A 17212-nucleotide genomic window follows, 5' to 3' on the forward strand; every position below is an offset into this window, starting at 1 on the left:
GAGTGCACGATTTTTGTGCACTGGGCCTCTAGTTCTCATATAAAGATTCTCATCTCTTTTCTGCAAAAAGCATGAACAAATATTCAAATGGCTTATAAGACTCTAATAAATGTATCTCAGGGATAGATAAACTTGTTTTAGTGGAGGGGCTTTTTCTTCAGACCTGCACAATCCCTGAATTTTGAAAAGGCAATATAGGGCAGGTTGATCTCTTCAGGCACTCAACAACATTGGTATTATTAGCCTTCTTCTCCATTGTCAGTTTCTAGTTCATGCATTGATATATTTTAAAGCTTTGACTGTTTTTTTTATTTTGTAGGGGAATATTTTAAATATTCTACAATAACTGGGTGATTCACACCTGTGGCTTAACACAAAGTATAAAATCTGTATATTCTCTGTTTTTTTTTCTCCTTTTATGAACACAACTGTATAGGGTTTGCAGAAGGTGCATCTTCTTTTGCTGCTCCTTTCTTTATTCTTGGGCTTTGCTGGGGCAAACTAGATTTCTCCAGCTAAATAAAATGAAGATTACTTGGGTTACCGGAATGTTCCTCCTACCGCAATCCCACTTAACTGATAGTTACACCTTCACATTGTCCTGCACTTGCTTAGAAGTAAAAGTAAATGCCCATGTTTGTCCTTTACTAATGGCTGCCTTAGAAAGTGCTTCAAGGAAAGAAAAAGAACCCTTATTAAAACCCAATAACTATATTTATAAAACCCTAATATGCAAATAGACCGAATTATTGATAGCTTTGAATGGCGGAACAACCCAACAACCGGTCACTATGATATGCGCTGACCATCAGGGGGCACACACAGAACATGGCGGGCGTCGGCAGTAGGTAGCAGAGCATGGAACATGGCGGCCATCAGCCGTGATGGGATGGTGGAGCAGGTGAGAGGGGGGTCCACCAGACCAAGGTGGGGCGCCGATTGCTGTCATTGGGGCGAGCCTCTGATGGTTACTGAAAATTATTTGCTCCCACATGCCGCAGTCCCGCAGGGCGCTCGCACCTGCTGCTGGTGCTGGCCCCCCTCGCACCTGCTGCCAGTGCCAGAGCCGCCACTCGCACCCACGACTGGCACCTGGTGCCGGTCCTGATTGCTCAGTGCCATCAGTAGGTGCGAGCAGCGGCTGCTGGCCCTGATCGCCCCTCAGGGCTTCTCCACCTCCCCCTGCTCCTGAGGGGCAATTGGGGCCAGCAGATGCCGCTTGCACCCACTACCAGCGCCAGCTCCTCTCGCACCCACTGCCAGCGACGGCCCTGCTTGCACCCACTGCCAGCACCCGGCACCAGTCCTGATCGCTTGGCACTGTCAGCAGGTGCAAGTGGCGGCTGCCGGCCCTGATCACCCCTGAGGGCTTCTCCACCTCCTCCTGCTCGTGAGGGGTGATTGGGGCTGCTGCTGCTGCTCACACCTGCTACTGGCGCCAGCCCCGCTTGTACCCGCTGCTGGCGCCAGCCCCAATTGCTCCATGCTGTCAGTGGGTATGAGCGGGGCTGGCGCCGCCATTGCGTGGGAGTGGCCGTGGCGGTGGGAGCTGGGTTGCAGGCAGACAGGGGGCAGGGGGCCGTGGCGGGAGGGGCCGGGCCGGGGTGTGGAGGATGGACCAAACTTGCCCCTGTGCCCAGGGCAGCCTTGTGGCCCACAGTTCCTTTCAAGGTGCATGAATTCGTGCACTAGGCCCCTCGTATTTTTATAATTAAAAGTATATCTAACTGCTGAATTTATCTTACACTAAACTTCACATTTTAGGAACTACTATTTTTAGCTACTTCCTTGTAAAATATGTGTAGGCACAAAGATAGGCCATTTGTTTTTGATGAGTGTCTGAAATAAAGATAAATGCAGTAGTAAGGGAGAATGAAAAGTAAAATGTTATGCTCACATGAGGGGAAAAGGGCATGAGTTGAAGTCAGTTGTAGCCAGTTGGTGCTTTGTTGCTGCTCCTCTGTCTGGGAGAGTTAGAATGTGAAAAATCTATATATGAAATAAAAGCAAATGTTCTTTTATCTCAGTACTCATGTAACCTTACGTATAGAAAGTATCAAGTGAATGCAAGATGTATGAGAGAGCTAATTAAAAATTAAGAGGTATATTTTATTCTTTACTCATAAAAAAGGAAAGTTCATCGAGTGATCCAGAAAACTAACTGTTTGTTTGTTTGTTTATTTGTTTAGGATGGATTGGATGCTTTGGTATATGATTTGGATTTTCCTGCCTTAAGAAAAAACAAAAATATTGACAACTTTTTAAGCAGATGTAAGTAATTTTTGTGGAGGTTAATTACAGATTATATATAATGAAATCTTGACTTAGATAATTCAAGCCCTTTTTTCTCCTTCTGTGTACTCTTTGCTTATTTCATCAATAGTTTTTACATAAAATGAATGAAATGGAAAAGAAACTTTATTAGTCAGTTTGGGTGCTTATTAGGAGAATCTATAAAGTATTTTGCAGATTAAGGAATGAAAAGTAAAGGACTAAAATAAATATATTAAAATAAGAATATATATATATATACATATATATATATATGCACATTAAATTTCAGTAAGGTTGTATTCTCTATTTTTCTGTTATAATGAATTAGCTATTATATTTTAATACTTGCAAGTAAAAATAGATTACATATGAAAATCCCACCTGGGATATGGGAATTTTCTTTGTGAAAGTTGGCTTTTATTTAATTTTTACAGATATTCTCTTCTAAAAACATTATTTTGGGTTTAATATTAGACATTATCATTTAAAATTTTGACTAAAGAACTTATTGAAATTGTTTCAAGAACTTGAAAATAAGATTTTAGATCATAAAATATTCCCTATTCCATTTCTTTATTTCTGTTTCCTAAACCATATATATTGATATATTTAGGTTGGGTTGGTTTTAGTGTTGTCTTTCAATTTTGGTTACATATGTTTGGTTATAAAAGTTTTATTTTTCTAAATATTCAAACGTTTTTACTTTGTTGTAATTTCTTTTATCATTTGTACACTTGGAAATCTTGCCTCAGAATTTTACTTATCAATTTTATTAGTTTTCTGGTTTTTTAAAAATAAAAATATTTATTTAGCCTTAATTTTATTTTGGAATATGGTTCCAGAGTCTGAATGGGAACTTTTTTAAATATGAAGGTTTTTTAAATTTCTCACATCTTAACTGAAATTGCAGGGCATTTTTATTGTTGTTTACATTTGGTTACCTCCCTGCTTAACGATGTAGCAAAATAACCAAAGAGGTGGAGAAACATGACCCTTTCCTGTTTGATGGGAGGCAAAGGATAAATGCTCATTAATACAAAGGAGAGTATGTAGCAAGAATTGGAACACATGTTTTCTTAATTTTTTTTTTTAAATATATTTTTTATTGATTTCAGAGAGAAAGTGAGAGAGAGATGGAAACATCAGTGATGAGAGAGAATCATGGATCGGCTGCCTCCTGCACGCCCCCTACTAGGGATCGAGCCTGTATCCCAGGCATGTGCCCTTCACCGGAATCGAACCCGGGACCCTTCAGTCCACAGGCCGACGCTCTATCCACTGAGCCAAAACGGCTAGGGCTGTTTTCTTAATTTGTTACTCCTTTTGCTATGCAGTATTCATTCATAATATTAACTATGCCTTTATGTTAACATTTTATAAGTAGAAACATCAGTAATCACAAAAGAACTAAGTAAAATACTGGTAAAATGAAAACATAAACTGTTTTAACTGATAAACCTGTGTATTGTGTATTTTAGCCTGGTTTTTACTTTCATTTTTTGTTCCTGAAACTTTTCTTCAATTTATTTTTCAGTTACAGTTTACATTCAATGTTATTTTGTATTAGTTTTAGGTATACAACATAGTGGTTAAATATCATATACTTTACAAAGTATTCCCCTGATACTTCCTGTACCCACCTGGTATCATACATAGTTATTACAGTATTATTGACTGTATTCTTTATGCTGTTCTTTATATCCTATGACTATTTTGTAATTACATATTTGTACTTCTTAACCTTTTTTATCCAGTCTCTCATATCCTTTTCCCTCTGTCAACCATCAGTCTGTTCTCTGTGTCTGAGTCTATTTCAGTTTGTTTATTTATTTTGTTCTTTAGATTCCACATATACTTGAAATCATGGTATTTGTTTCTCTGGCTGACTTATTTCTCTTAGCATATCCTCCCATCCATGTTGTCCCAAATGGAAAGATTTCATTCTTTTCTTTTTAAATTTAATAAATCTTTATTGTTCAGATTATTACAATTGTTCCTCTTCCCCCCCCCCCATAGCTCCCCTCCACCAGGTTCCTACCCCACCCTCTGCCCTTACCTCCCCCCCCACTGTCCTCATCCATAGGTGTACGCTTTTTGTCCAGTCTCTTCCCGCACCCCCCACTCCCCCTTTCCCCCAAGAATTGTCAGTCCATTCCCTTTCTATGCCCCTGATTCTATTATATTCACCAGTTAATACTGTTGATCGGATTTTTTATTCCCTTGGTTTTTAGATTCACTTGTTGATAGATATGTATTTGTTGTTCATAATTTTTATCTTTATCTTTTTCTTCTTCTTCCTCTTCTTAAAGAATACCTTTCAGCATTTCATATAATTCTGGTTTGGCGGTGATGAACTCCTTTAGCTTTTTCTTATCTGTGAAGCTCTTTATCTGACCTTCAATTATGAATAATAGCTTTGCTGGGTAGAGTACTCTTGGTTGTAGGTTCTTGCTATTCATCACTTTGAATATTTCTTGCCACTCCCATCTGGCCTGCATAGTTTCTGTTGAGAAATCAGCTGACAATCCTATGGGTGCTCCCTTGTAGGTAACTAACTGTTTTTCTCTTGCTGCTTTTAATATTCTCTCTTCGTCTTTTGCTCTTGGTATTTTAATTATGATGTGTCTTGGTGCAGTCCTCTTTGGATTCCTTTTGTTTGGGGTTCTGTACGCTTCCTGGACTTGTAAGTCTATTTCTTTCACTAGGTGGGGGAAGTTTTCTGTCACTATTTCTTCAAATAGGTTTTCAGTATCTTGCTCTCTCTCTTTTTCTGGCACCCCCATAATTTGGATGTTGGTATGCTTGAGGTTGTCCTTACACTACCTTCAACTTTTTGGATTCTTTTTTCTTTGCTTTTCCGGTTGAGTGTTTTTTGCTTCTTTGTATTTCATATCTTTGACTTGGTTCTTGCAATCCTCTAGTCTGCTTTTAGGTCTCTGTATAATATTTTTTATTTCAGTCAGTGTATGCTTAATTTCTAGTTGATCCTTTTTCATATCTTCGAGGGTCTCATTAAATTTATTGGCCTTTTCTAGAAAATTCTTGAAAAACCTTATAACTGTGGTTTTGAACTCAATATCCAGGCGTTTACTTTCCTCCATTTCCTTCATTTGTGGCCTGCCTCTATGTCTCCACATTTTGGCTGCTTCCCTGAGTTGATGGAGTGGCTTTGTGTGCTAGGTGTCCTAGCAGGGCCCAGTGGCTCAACCTCCCCAGTTACCTGAGGTGGACACTCTTGGTGTACCCCTTTGTGGGCTGTGTGTACAGTCTTGTTGTAGTTAAGCCTAGATTGTTGTTAGTATCACTGGGGGGAGTTGACCTCCAAGCCAATTGGCTGTGAGGATCAGCTGTGTCTCCACTGGGAGAGCTTCTGTGCTCAGCTTGGATGGGGTGGACTCTCAGGGTGGAGCAGACAGCCTTGGTTTCCCGTCAGCCCCACCCTACGAGGTCCTTGTCTCAATGTCCCGCGGCAATGGCTGCACGCACTTCTGAGAGAAGGCTGCCCTGAGTTTCGCCCGCTGCCAGACAGTCCAGTTTCTCCCAAAATGAGTCTGGGTGTTCAAAGTCTCACCCGGAACTGGATTTCAGTGCAGTCGGGAGGTTTTGTTTCCCTCCCGAATGAGAAAGCTAGCCATGCGCTTGCTGCCTGCCCTCTCCAAGCAACGTGAGTAAGCCAGCTGCATATTCAGCCGCCCGCCCTTTTCGTGCACAGGTCTCTGCACCTGTCCTCCACAGCTCCTCTGGGTCTCAGTGTCCTTTTATCTTTCCTTCTAGTTGTAGAATTTCCACTCAGCCAGCTTTCCAGTGGTTCTGGACGATGTCTGCTCTGTCTTCCAGTTGCAGTTTTGAAATTGTTGTGGGAGGCAGCAGTATAGGTGTTTACCTATGCCGCCATCTTGGTTTCTCCTCGATTTCATTCTTTTTTATGGACAAATAACATTCCATTGTATATGTGTACCACATCTTCTTTATCCAGTCATGTATTTATGGGCTCTTGGTGTATCTTTGCTATCTATACTAATAAAAGGGTAATATGCTAATTAGACGGGGTCAACCGGCCATCTTCCGGTTGTCCGACTTCCGTCTGGACAAAGCCATGGTGGTGGGGGCTGAGGTAGAGGCCGTTAGAGGCGATCAGGCCAGCAGGGGAGGGCAGTTTGGGGCGAGATCAGGCCGGCAGGGGAGGGCAGTTGGGGGTGAGATCAGGCCGGCAGGGGAGGACAGTTGGGGGCAACCAGGCCGGCAGGCAGAGGCAGTTAGGGGCGATCAGGCAGGCAAGCATGTGAGTGGTTAGGAGCCAGCGGTCTCAGATTGCGAGAAGGATGTCCGTTTGGAGAGGGTGCAGGCTGGGCTGAGGGAGTCCACCCCCCCACCCCCCGCCATGCACAAATTTTGTCAACCGGGCCACTAGTTGTAAATAACGCTGCAATGAATATGGGGGTGCAAATATTCTTTTGAATTAGTGTTTTGGGGTCTCTTCGAATATATACCCAGAAGTGAAATCTCTGGTTTATAAGGCAGTTTCATTTTAATTTTTTGTGGACCCTCCATAGTTACTATTTTACATAGTGGCTGCACCAGTCTGCATTCCCACCAATAGTACACGAGGGTTTTCTTTTCTTCACATCCTTGCCAACACTTGTTTGTAGGTTTATTGATGATAGCCATTCTGACAGGTGTGAGATGATATCTCATTGTGGTTTTAATTTGCATTTCTCAGAAGATTCGTGATATTGAACATCTTTTCATGTTTCTATTGATCACCTGTCTGTCCTCTTTGGAGAAATATCTACTCAGGTCCTCTGTCCATTTTTTTAATTGGATTGATTTTTTAGTGTTGAGTTGTCTTAGTTCTTTATCAATTTTGGATATTAATCCCCAATGAGATGTATTATTGGCAGATACCTTTCTCCATTCAGTAGGTTGCCATTTTGTTCAGTTGATGGTTTCCTTTGCAAAAAAAGTGCAAAAACTTTCTAGTTCGATGTAGTCCTATTTATTTTTTCTTTTGTTTCCCTTGCCCAAAGAGATATATCAGAAAAAATACTGCTATGAGAAATGTGCCAGGTTTTACTGCCTGTTTTCTTCTACGAGTGTTATGGTTTTGAGTCTTAAATTTAAATCTTTAATCCAGTTAGAGTTTATTCGTATGTATGGTGTTAGAAAGTTGTCTGTTTTCATTTTTTTTTTTTGCATGTATCTGTTCAGTTTTACCAACATCATTTATCGAATAGACTATATTTACCCCCATTGTATGTGTTTGCCTTCTTTGTCAAATATTAATTGACCATAAAGGCATGGATTTATTTCTGGGCTATCTATTATGTTCCACTAGAGGCCCGGTGCACGAAATTCGTGCACGGAAGCGGGGGTTGTCCCTCAGCCCAGCCTGCACCCTCTCCAATCTGGGACCCCTCAAGGGATGTCCAACTGCCCGTTTAGGCCCGATCCAAGTAGGATCGGGCTTAAACGGGCAGTTGGACATCCCTCTCACAATCCAGGACTGCTGGCTCCCAACTGCTTGCCTGCTTGCCTTCCTGATTGCCCCTAACCACTTCTGCCTGCCAGCCTTATCACCCCCTAACCACTCCCCTGCCAGCCTGATTGATGCCTAACTGCTCTCCTGCCAGCCTGATTGCCCCTAACTGCCCTCCCCTGCAGACCTGGTCACCCCTAACTGCCCTCCCCTGCAGGCCTGGTCACCCCTAACTGCCCTCCCCTGCAGGTCTGGTCCTCCCCAACTGCTCTCCCCTGCAGGCCTGGGTCCCCCCTAACTGCCCTTCCCTGCAGGCCGGGTCGCCCCCAACTTCCCTCCTCTGCCGGCCTGGTCACCCCTAACTGCTTTCCCCTGCAGGCTTGATCGCCCCCAACTGCCCTCCCTTGCAGGCCTGGTCCCTCCCAACTGCCCTCCCCTGCTGGCCTGATCGCCCACAACGGCCCTCCCTTGCAGACCTGGTCCCTCCCAACTGCCCTCCCCAGCTGGCCATCTTGTGTTGGCCATCTTGTGTCCACATGGGGGCAGCCATCTTGTGTGTTGGAGTGATGGTCAATTTGCATATTACTCCTTTATTAGGTAGGATTCTTATATGTGTCTGTTTTTATGTCATTACCATGCTGTTTTGATTACTGTAGCCTTGTAGTATAGTTTGATATCAAGTAGCATGATACCTCCAACCTTGTTCTTCTTTCTCAAGATTTCTGTGCCTATTCGGGGTCTTTTGTGATTCCATGTAATTTTGGGGGTTATTTATTCTAGTTCTCTGAAAAACACCATTTATTTTGATAGGAATTATGTTGAATCTATTGATTGCTTTGGGTAGTATGGACATTTTAATGATGTTAATTCTTCTTAATCATGAGCGCAGTATATGCTTCCATTTATTTGTATCTTCTTCAGGTACTTTCTTCAGTATCTTCTAATTTTCCAAGTACAGGACTTTTACCTCTTTGGCTTAATTTATTCCTAGGTTTGTTTGTTTTTATACACTTGTAAATGGGATTATTTTCTTAGTTTCCCTTTATGATAGTCTAGTTTTTCAATTGAAGAAAAGTACAGAAAATAATAAAACAAAATTTAAGAAATCAGCCGAAACCGGTTTGGCTCAGTGGATAGAGCATCGGCCTGGGGACTGAAGGGTCCCAGGTTCGATTCCGGTCAAGGGCATGTACATTGGTTGCGGGCACGTCCCCGGTGGGGGGTGTGCAGGAGGCGGCTGGTCGATGTTTCTCATCGATGTTTCTGGCTCTCTATCCCTCTCCCTTCCTTTCTGTAAAAAATCAATAAAATATATTAAAAAAAAAAATTTAAGAAATCATATCTTGCATCAGGTAACAGTTGTGACCAAGGAGCATTTATACCAATATTGCAAAGTTAGTTTAGGGTTCAAAAATCAATCACTATATTAACATGCTAAAAGAGAAAATCCATAATCTCAGTAGATGCCCAAAACGCATTTAACAAAATTCAGAATTCTTGATTTAAAAATATCTCTCTGACATCTAGGATTTGAAGGAAAACTCTCTTACCTGAGAAAGAGAATCTACAAAAAACCCACAGTTCATACTATATTTCTGTATGACTAAATGCTTTTTCTTTAAGATTAGAAAAAGTCAGTCTTTTCTCACCACTTTCATTCAACATTGTCCTAGAAGTTTTAGTGCAATTAGGTGAAATAAAGAAAACTTATATAAATTAAAACAGAAGTAAAATTGTGTTTACAAACAACATGCTTTTTCAATAGAAAATACTCAAGAGTTTACAAAAAAGCTTTAAGAACTAATTAAGTTGAACACAGCTGCAAGTTAGAAAATGAATATGCAAAAAGCAATTCTATTTCTGCATATTAGCAACAAGCAACTTGAAATAGATATCATAATAAATATAGCACTATATGCAATAGAAGAAAAACCATGAAAAATTTGGCGATAAATTTAACAAAATATTTGTAAGACTTGTATACTAAAAACTATATAATATTTATTAGATAAATTAAAGGAACAAATAATAAAGAAAATATATTTAATGTTCTGGATTGGAAAATTCAGTATTAAAATGTTAAGAGTTCCCAAATTAATTGATTTATGGAGTCCATGTAGTCTCATAATTTTAAAGTAGCACCTTTTTCTGTAAAGTGGCCAGCAATTCTAAAATTCATATGGAAATTTGGATAGTCGAACAGTTTTGTGAAATAGGAGCAAAGTTGGAGGACTGACATTACTCGATTTCAACAGTATAATTAATATTATTAAAAGAATAGATGCATAGATAAATGGAACAGAATAGAATCCCAATATGTGTATGTATCTCTCTCTCTCTATATATAAAAGATTAACATGCAAAGTGTCCCCTTGGGAGTTTGACCATGATACCGGGAGTTCAGTCGCTCACTATGACGTGTGCTGATCACCAAGGGGTGGCAGGCGGCAGCGGCAGGCTGGGGGAAGGAGGAGGCGGGGAGGTGGGGAACCTGATTGCCAGCCAGGCCTAGGGACCCTACACATGCATGGAATTTTGTTCACTGGGCCTCTAGCATATATATGATCTGGGACCCCTTGGGGGATATCCGACTGCCGGCAGTCAGGCATCCCTCTTTCAGTCTAGGACCACTGGCTCCTAACCACTCACCCGCCTGCCTGCCTAATGCCCCCAACTGCCCTCCTCTGCTGGCCTGGTCACCCCCAACGGCCCTCCCCTGCTGGCCTGGTCGCCCCTAACTGTCCTCCCCTGCCAGCCTGATCTTGCCCCCAACAGCCCTCCCCTGCAGGTCTGGTCGCCCTTAACTGCCCTCCCCTCCCGGCATGATCGCCCCTAACCTCCTGCCAGCCTGATCTCGCCCCTAACTGCCTCTGCCTTGGCCCCCACCACCATAGCTTTGTTTGGAAGGAAGTCAGACGTCCGGAAGATGGCCAGTTGACCCGGTCTAATTAGCATATTACCCTTTTATTAGTATATATATATATATATATAGAGATATATAGACATAGAGAGAGAGAGAGAGAGAGAGAGAGAGAGAGAGAGAGAGAGTCAATTGATTTTTATAAAGGGGGTAAAGTAATTTAATATTCACCCTTACTTCGAACGACATACAAAATTTAACTCAAAATGTATCATAGACCTAAATGTAAGAGCTAAGACTATAATACTTCCCGAAGAAAACAGAAAATGTTTGTGACTTTGGTTAAGCAAGTATTTTTAGATGGAACACAAATAGCACAAACCATGATTGTTGTTGCTGTTTAAACATAGGTTAGAATTCATCAAAATTCAAAACCTTTTCTTTTTAGGAGACACTGTTAAGAAAATTAAAAGATTGGGAGAAAATAGTTGCTCAAACATGTGAAAGAGAAATAGTGTTTTCAACAAAGGGATATCCACATGCAAAGGAATGAAATTGGACTCCTACCTTACATCATAGGCAAAATTAACTCAGAATGTAAGAACTAAAACTTTAGAAGAAAACATAGACATAAATCTTCATGACTTTGGTTAGGCAGTTGTTTTTTAGATATAATTCCTAAAGTATAATCAACAAAAGAAAAATAAATTGGGTACATGGAAATTAAAAACTTGTGCAAATTGGGTACATGGAAATTAAAAACTTGTGCTTTAGATAACACTATTAAGGAAGTAAAAACAATCCATAGAATGGGAGAAAATAGTAGCAAATCACATACTTGATAAAGGATTGGTATCTAGAATACATAAAAAAAGCCTTGCAACTCAAAAATAAAAAGGTAACCCAATTTAAAATGAGCAAAGGATTTGAATAGGCATTTCTCCAAAGAAGATACACAAGTGGCCTATATGCACATGAAAAGCTGTTCAAGCCTTGAGGTGTTGGCTCAGTTGGGACAATGTGCCAGAAGGTCGTGGATTCCGTTACAGTCTGCACACGTGCCTGGATTTTAGGTTTGATCTTTAGCGGGAGGTAACTGATGGATATGTGTCTCTCTCTGTTCCTGCCTTTCTTTAAAAAAAAAAAAAAGAAGAAGAAGCTGTTTAACATGATTAGTCATTAGGAAGTTGCCATTTATGAGACAGTGAGACACCAGTACACATCTATTAGAATAACTAAAAATTTTAAAACTGACAAAATCAAGTACATATATATGAAAATGTGGAGCATCTGAAATCTGACACATTTCAGGTTGGTCTGTAAAATAATAAGGCATTTAAAAAATAGTTTGGTACTTTTCTTATAAAGTTACTAGTGGCCCAGTGCACAGATTCGTGCACATTGAAAGGAAATTAATTAGAAGGTGGGCCAGTGGGGTGGGACTGGGTGAGACAGGCCAGACATGCCCTGGAGCCAAACTCCTGTGGTCCTTTCCTACCGACTGCACCTGGGGCAGCACCGTGGCTCGAAGAGTGTCTGCGGAGTGAGCAGGTCCCTCTGGCAGGTGGGGTCCCTCGGTATGGCCTGCGGGGATTGAGCCGAAACTGGCTCTCCGACATCCCCTGAGGGGTCCCGGAGTGTGAGAAGGCACCCTGCAAAGTTGCTGTCACTCAGCAGCTCCTGCGTTGAGCATCTGCCCCCTGGTGGTCAGTGTGCCTCATACCTACCGGCCAGTCGGTCGGTCAGAAGGTCACTTAGCCTTTTATATGCATTTACCATATGACCCAGGAATCATACTTGTAGGTATTTATCTAAGAAAAATGAAAGTATGTGTCCATATGAAGACCTGTATGAGAATGTTTAAGGTGGCTTTATTTATAATTGCTGTAAACTGGAAGCAATGCAAATACCCATTGGCAGGTAAATGGGTAAACAAATTGTGGTACATCCATATAATGGAATACTTAAACAGTGAAAAGGTGTACGTTACTGATATGTACAGTAACATTGATAAATCTCAAAAACATGTGGAAAGTGAAAAAAGATATGCACAAAAGGATGCATACTGTATGATTCCATTTATATGACAAAACATTCTCCATCAATTCCTGAACTTGTATTTATGTAATATTTTTTACAGAGTAACAGAGTAACTAGGATAGTATTTTACATACTTCTGAAATTCAGTTATATGGATACATATAACTTTCATTAGTAAGTACATAAAAATTATTTTATTGAAGTTAAATGTTTTGTTTCAAATTGTTTTTTGCTGACAGATATCTGATGTAGTTAGTGATCTAACAATACACTTGGAATATGGAATAAAATCTTTCTTTTTAGGATGTACTAAGTCTCACTAAAGTATAGCAACTTTAAAGTATAGCAACTTGAAATATTTTAAACTTCAGGCCTAACTATATTACAATCTGTTAATTTTCATCTCTTTGGGTTGGAAAATGTGTGGACACTGAAAGGGAAAAGAGAATCTGTGACCATTTGACTGAATACTTAGTTAATTATAAATATTTAATTGTTGGTAGATGTTAAGGACATATCCAGATAAAATAAAAGCTGTCTTGGTAGGAGTTACCCACGTTTTTGAAGAAACACATTGGGTGGGTGGCATTGGGAGGTGGATGGAAGGAGAATTTGGGAACAGTGATTAATGACTGCATGTCTGTAAACCATTATGAATGTGTCCTTGAGACTAATTTAATATCTTAGTAGAAAAGTCTTTATTAAACAAGTTTAAACAAATTAGTATTTATTATTAGTATTAAAAAAAGTATTTATTAAATTAATTTTACCATGCTATAAAGAAGATAATGGAGGATGGAAGAGCATTGTGTGAAGAAAACCCATTAACCGTAGCTGGTTTGGCTCAGTGCATAGAGTGTCAGCCTGCGGACTGAAGGATCCTGGGTTTGATTCCAGTCAAGAGCACATGCCCAGGTTAGGGGCTCGATCCGCAATGGGGGGCGTGCAGGAGGCAGCCAATCAACGGTTTTCTCTCATCATCAATGTTTCTATCTTTCTCTCCCTCTCCCTCTCTGAAATCAATAAAAAATATTTTTTTTAAAAAAAAAGGAAACCCATGAACCTAAGAGTAAAAATATGGTAGAAAGCATTTGTTTGGATTTTTTAAAAAATAAGCTCAGTAATTATATTTTATCGTAGTGTACTATGTATATAACTTTCCTAATACTGATTACAAAAGCAGCATGATAGCTATGGTGGTTAATAGACAGCTGCTACTGTCCACTTATAAAAGCATATGGAACAACAACAAAAAAAAGCATATGGAACAATTGATGAAATCTTTATTTGCTTTGCCAGTAATTTAATTGTTGAGAAAGTGATGGGAGTAATTGCTATTCTGGGTTTGTGATGAAAAGGCTGAAGTGATTTAGCATTTGGGAGGTGACAGGGACCTTGAGACAAAGCACTCAGTTTACCTTAGACCAGTGACACTGTTGAAATATTGGGTCAGATAACTCTTTCTTGTGGGGGGGTGGTCTTTGCAATATAGGATATTTAGCAGCATCCCTGGCCTCGTCCTTCTAGAGGCCAGTAGCATACTTTCCCCCATCTCCATGCCCCCCAGTTGTGACAACCAAAACTGTCTCAAGACTTGGCCAGGTGTCCCCGGTGGGTCAAAATTACCCTCAGTTGAGAACCATCCCCTTGAAGGAAAGAAATGCTGTGTACAGTCAGGCACGTGTTCCACCCTTAGGAAATTTAATCCAGTTTATTGAAAAGATAAATCCTATTAATAGTGATTCTAAATGACAGATGATATTTCAAAAAGGGGTAAATATAAGAAGATTGCAGCCAAAAAAACCAAGGTTATTCCACAGGTCAGATTGGAAAGGATGTGAATGACTATATTAAGTATGAGTACACATGCAGATTTAAATGCAAAAGAGTAGCATTAATCTATAAAAATTGTGTTAGGCCAAAAGCCCATGATGATCCAAAGTTCTTACGAAAAGTTCTGAAGACAGTAAAAGTAATTTCTTCCCTCTAAGCCTTCCCCTTTTTAGAGTTACGAGTTTAAGATGAATGAGAAAATGACAAATCCTCTACATGAGACCATTTAATATTGAATTATTTTTTGAATGTCCAGTCACTAAAAATATGAAGATCTTTTTTCTTTAAAACTGTAGCTCTTACCTCTTGTGGAGGGAGATACACACAGAAGCAAATAGTAACATATATCCCTTTATAATTGTGGAAGTTTATAGAGAATGTTATGATACATAGATCTTGAAGGGAGTAAAAGACTTCAGGAAGTAACATTTGAGTTGATTCTTAAAAGGTGGGCTAGATTTCTCAACTGAGGAAGAACAGTTCAGGTAGAGAGGAAACAGCATTTGTTTGATATCAGTAGCATATCTTTAGGAACTAGGAGTTTGCTATAAATTGAACTTGGTTTGTGATGAGCAGGAAAGGGTAAGGAGGACAGATGGCAGGAAGAGACTGAAATGGCAGATTGAACCTTTTGGGTTAAGGGATTAGATAAAAAAGAATTACATTGTGTCTTGTTCGTTGTTGTCATTTGTGTAAGGTTTTTTTTTTTTTTTTTTTTTTTTTTTTTTTTGCTGTTTTATTTATTTTATTTTTAATGCTCACCTGAAGACATGTTTTCCTTTTTTTTTTTTTTTTTTTAAATTTCTTTATTGATTAAGATGTCACATATTTGTCCTCATCCCCCCATTCCCATCCCACCCCTCTCCCCACGCATGCTCCAATCCCCTGTTGAACTTAACCGTTGGATAGGCTTATATGCATGCATACAGGTCCTTTGGTTGAACTCTCCCCCTCCCCCCACCCTCCCCCTACCCTCCCCTATCCTCCCTCTGAGGCCCGATAGTCCGATCGATGCCTCCTTGCTTCTGGTTCTGTTCTTGTTCCTCAGTCTATGTTGTTCATCATTTCCCCTAGATGAGCGAGATCATATGTCACTAGATATATACTAATAAGCACTGAATGTGAGACGAGCAATAATAGTTATGCTGACAGGCAAATGAATCAGTCTGTAGCGAGCTTCCCCCTGGACCAACAGTTCTTTTGAGACTCAATTTCAATGTCCAGTAGTTCCTTATGTGTACATGTCAGCACTGACCCCCCAGCTCTGGATGGTGGACAAATGGCGGTAACGGAGGTCCGACTCCCTCTGGTTTGGTCTCGGCCGAACCCAGGGGCACGGCGTCACCCGGACTAAGGGGCACGTGGCCTCACCCATACCCAAGGGGCGCGTGGTCTCACCCGGGCCTGGGACCCAGCCTCACCCGGATGGATCCAGGGGCACACGGCCTCACCCGGACCCGGCTCTGGCTTCACCCGGACCCAGGGACACTTGGCCTCTCCCAGACCCAGGGCCACTTGGGCTCACCCGGGCCTAGGTGCACGAGGCCTCATCTGGATCCAGGAACACATGGTCTCACCCGGACCCAGGGACGCTTGGCCTCTCCCAGACCCAGGGCCACTTGGGCTCACCCGGACCTAGGTGCACAAGGCCTCATCTGGATCCAGGGACACATGGTCGCACCCGGACCCAGGGACGCTTGGCCTCTCCCAGACCCAGGGCCACTTGGGCTCACCCGGACCTAGGTGCACGAGGCCTCATCTGGATCCAGGGACACATGGTCACACCCGGACCCAGGGACGCTTGGCCTCTCCCAGACCCAGGGCCACTTGGGCTCACCCGGGCCTAGGTGCACGAGGCCTCACCCGGATCCAGGGACACATGGTCGCACCTGGACCCAGGGACGCTTGGCCTCTCCCAGACCCAGGGCCACTTGGGCTCACCCGGACCTAGGTGCACGAGGCCTCATCCGGATCCAGGGACACATGGTCTCACCCGGACACAGGGACGCTTGGCCTCTCCCAGACCCAGGGCCACTTGGGCTCACCCGGGCCTAGGTGCACGAGGCCTCATCTGGATCCAGGGACACATGGTCTCACCCGGACCCAGGGACACTTGGCCTCTCCCAGACCCAGGGCCACTTGGGCTCACCCGGGCCTAGGTGCACGAGGCCTCATCCGGATCCAGGGACGCATGGTCTCACCCGGACCCAGGGACGCTTGGCCTCTCCCAGACCCAGGGCCACTTGGGCTCACCCGGGCCTAGGTGCACGAGGCCTCACCCGGATCCAGGGACACATGGTCTCACCCGGACCCAGGGACGCTTGGCCTCTCCCAGACCCAGGGCCACTTGGGCTCACCCGGGCCTAGGTGCACGAGGCCTCACCCGGATCCAGGGACACATGGTCTCACCTGGACCCAGGGGCGCTTGGTCTTTTCCAGACCCAGGGGCACGTGGCCTCACCCGGGCCTAGGTGCTCGAGGCCTCACCCGTGTCCAGGGTCACATGGTCTCACCCGGACCCAGGGACGCTTGGCCTCTCCCAGACCCAGGGCCACTTGGGCTCACCCGGGCCTAGGTGCACGAGGCCTCATCTGGATCCAGGGACACATGGTCTCACCCGGACCCAGGGACGATTGGCCTCTCCCAGACCCAGGGCCACTTGGGCTCACCCGGGCCTAGGTGCACGAGGCCTCACCCGTATCCAGGGACACATGGTCTCACCCGGACAC

General features: G+C 42.6%; 1 protein-coding gene across 1 annotated transcript in view; it reads left to right on the forward strand.

The window, feature by feature from the left end:
- The window catches only part of ROCK1 (Rho associated coiled-coil containing protein kinase 1), a 135618-nt gene that overhangs the window by 24420 nt on the left and 93986 nt on the right, over positions 1-17212 (forward strand). The window contains exon 2 of the mRNA XM_008160185.3: positions 2190-2271. Within this exon, the coding sequence (XP_008158407.3) occupies positions 2190-2271 (82 nt within the window). The remainder of the gene's footprint in view (positions 1-2189; positions 2272-17212) is intronic.

This window comes from Eptesicus fuscus, chromosome 12, assembly GCF_027574615.1.
Source record: "Eptesicus fuscus isolate TK198812 chromosome 12, DD_ASM_mEF_20220401, whole genome shotgun sequence".
Taxonomy (NCBI): Eukaryota; Metazoa; Chordata; class Mammalia; order Chiroptera; family Vespertilionidae; genus Eptesicus; species Eptesicus fuscus.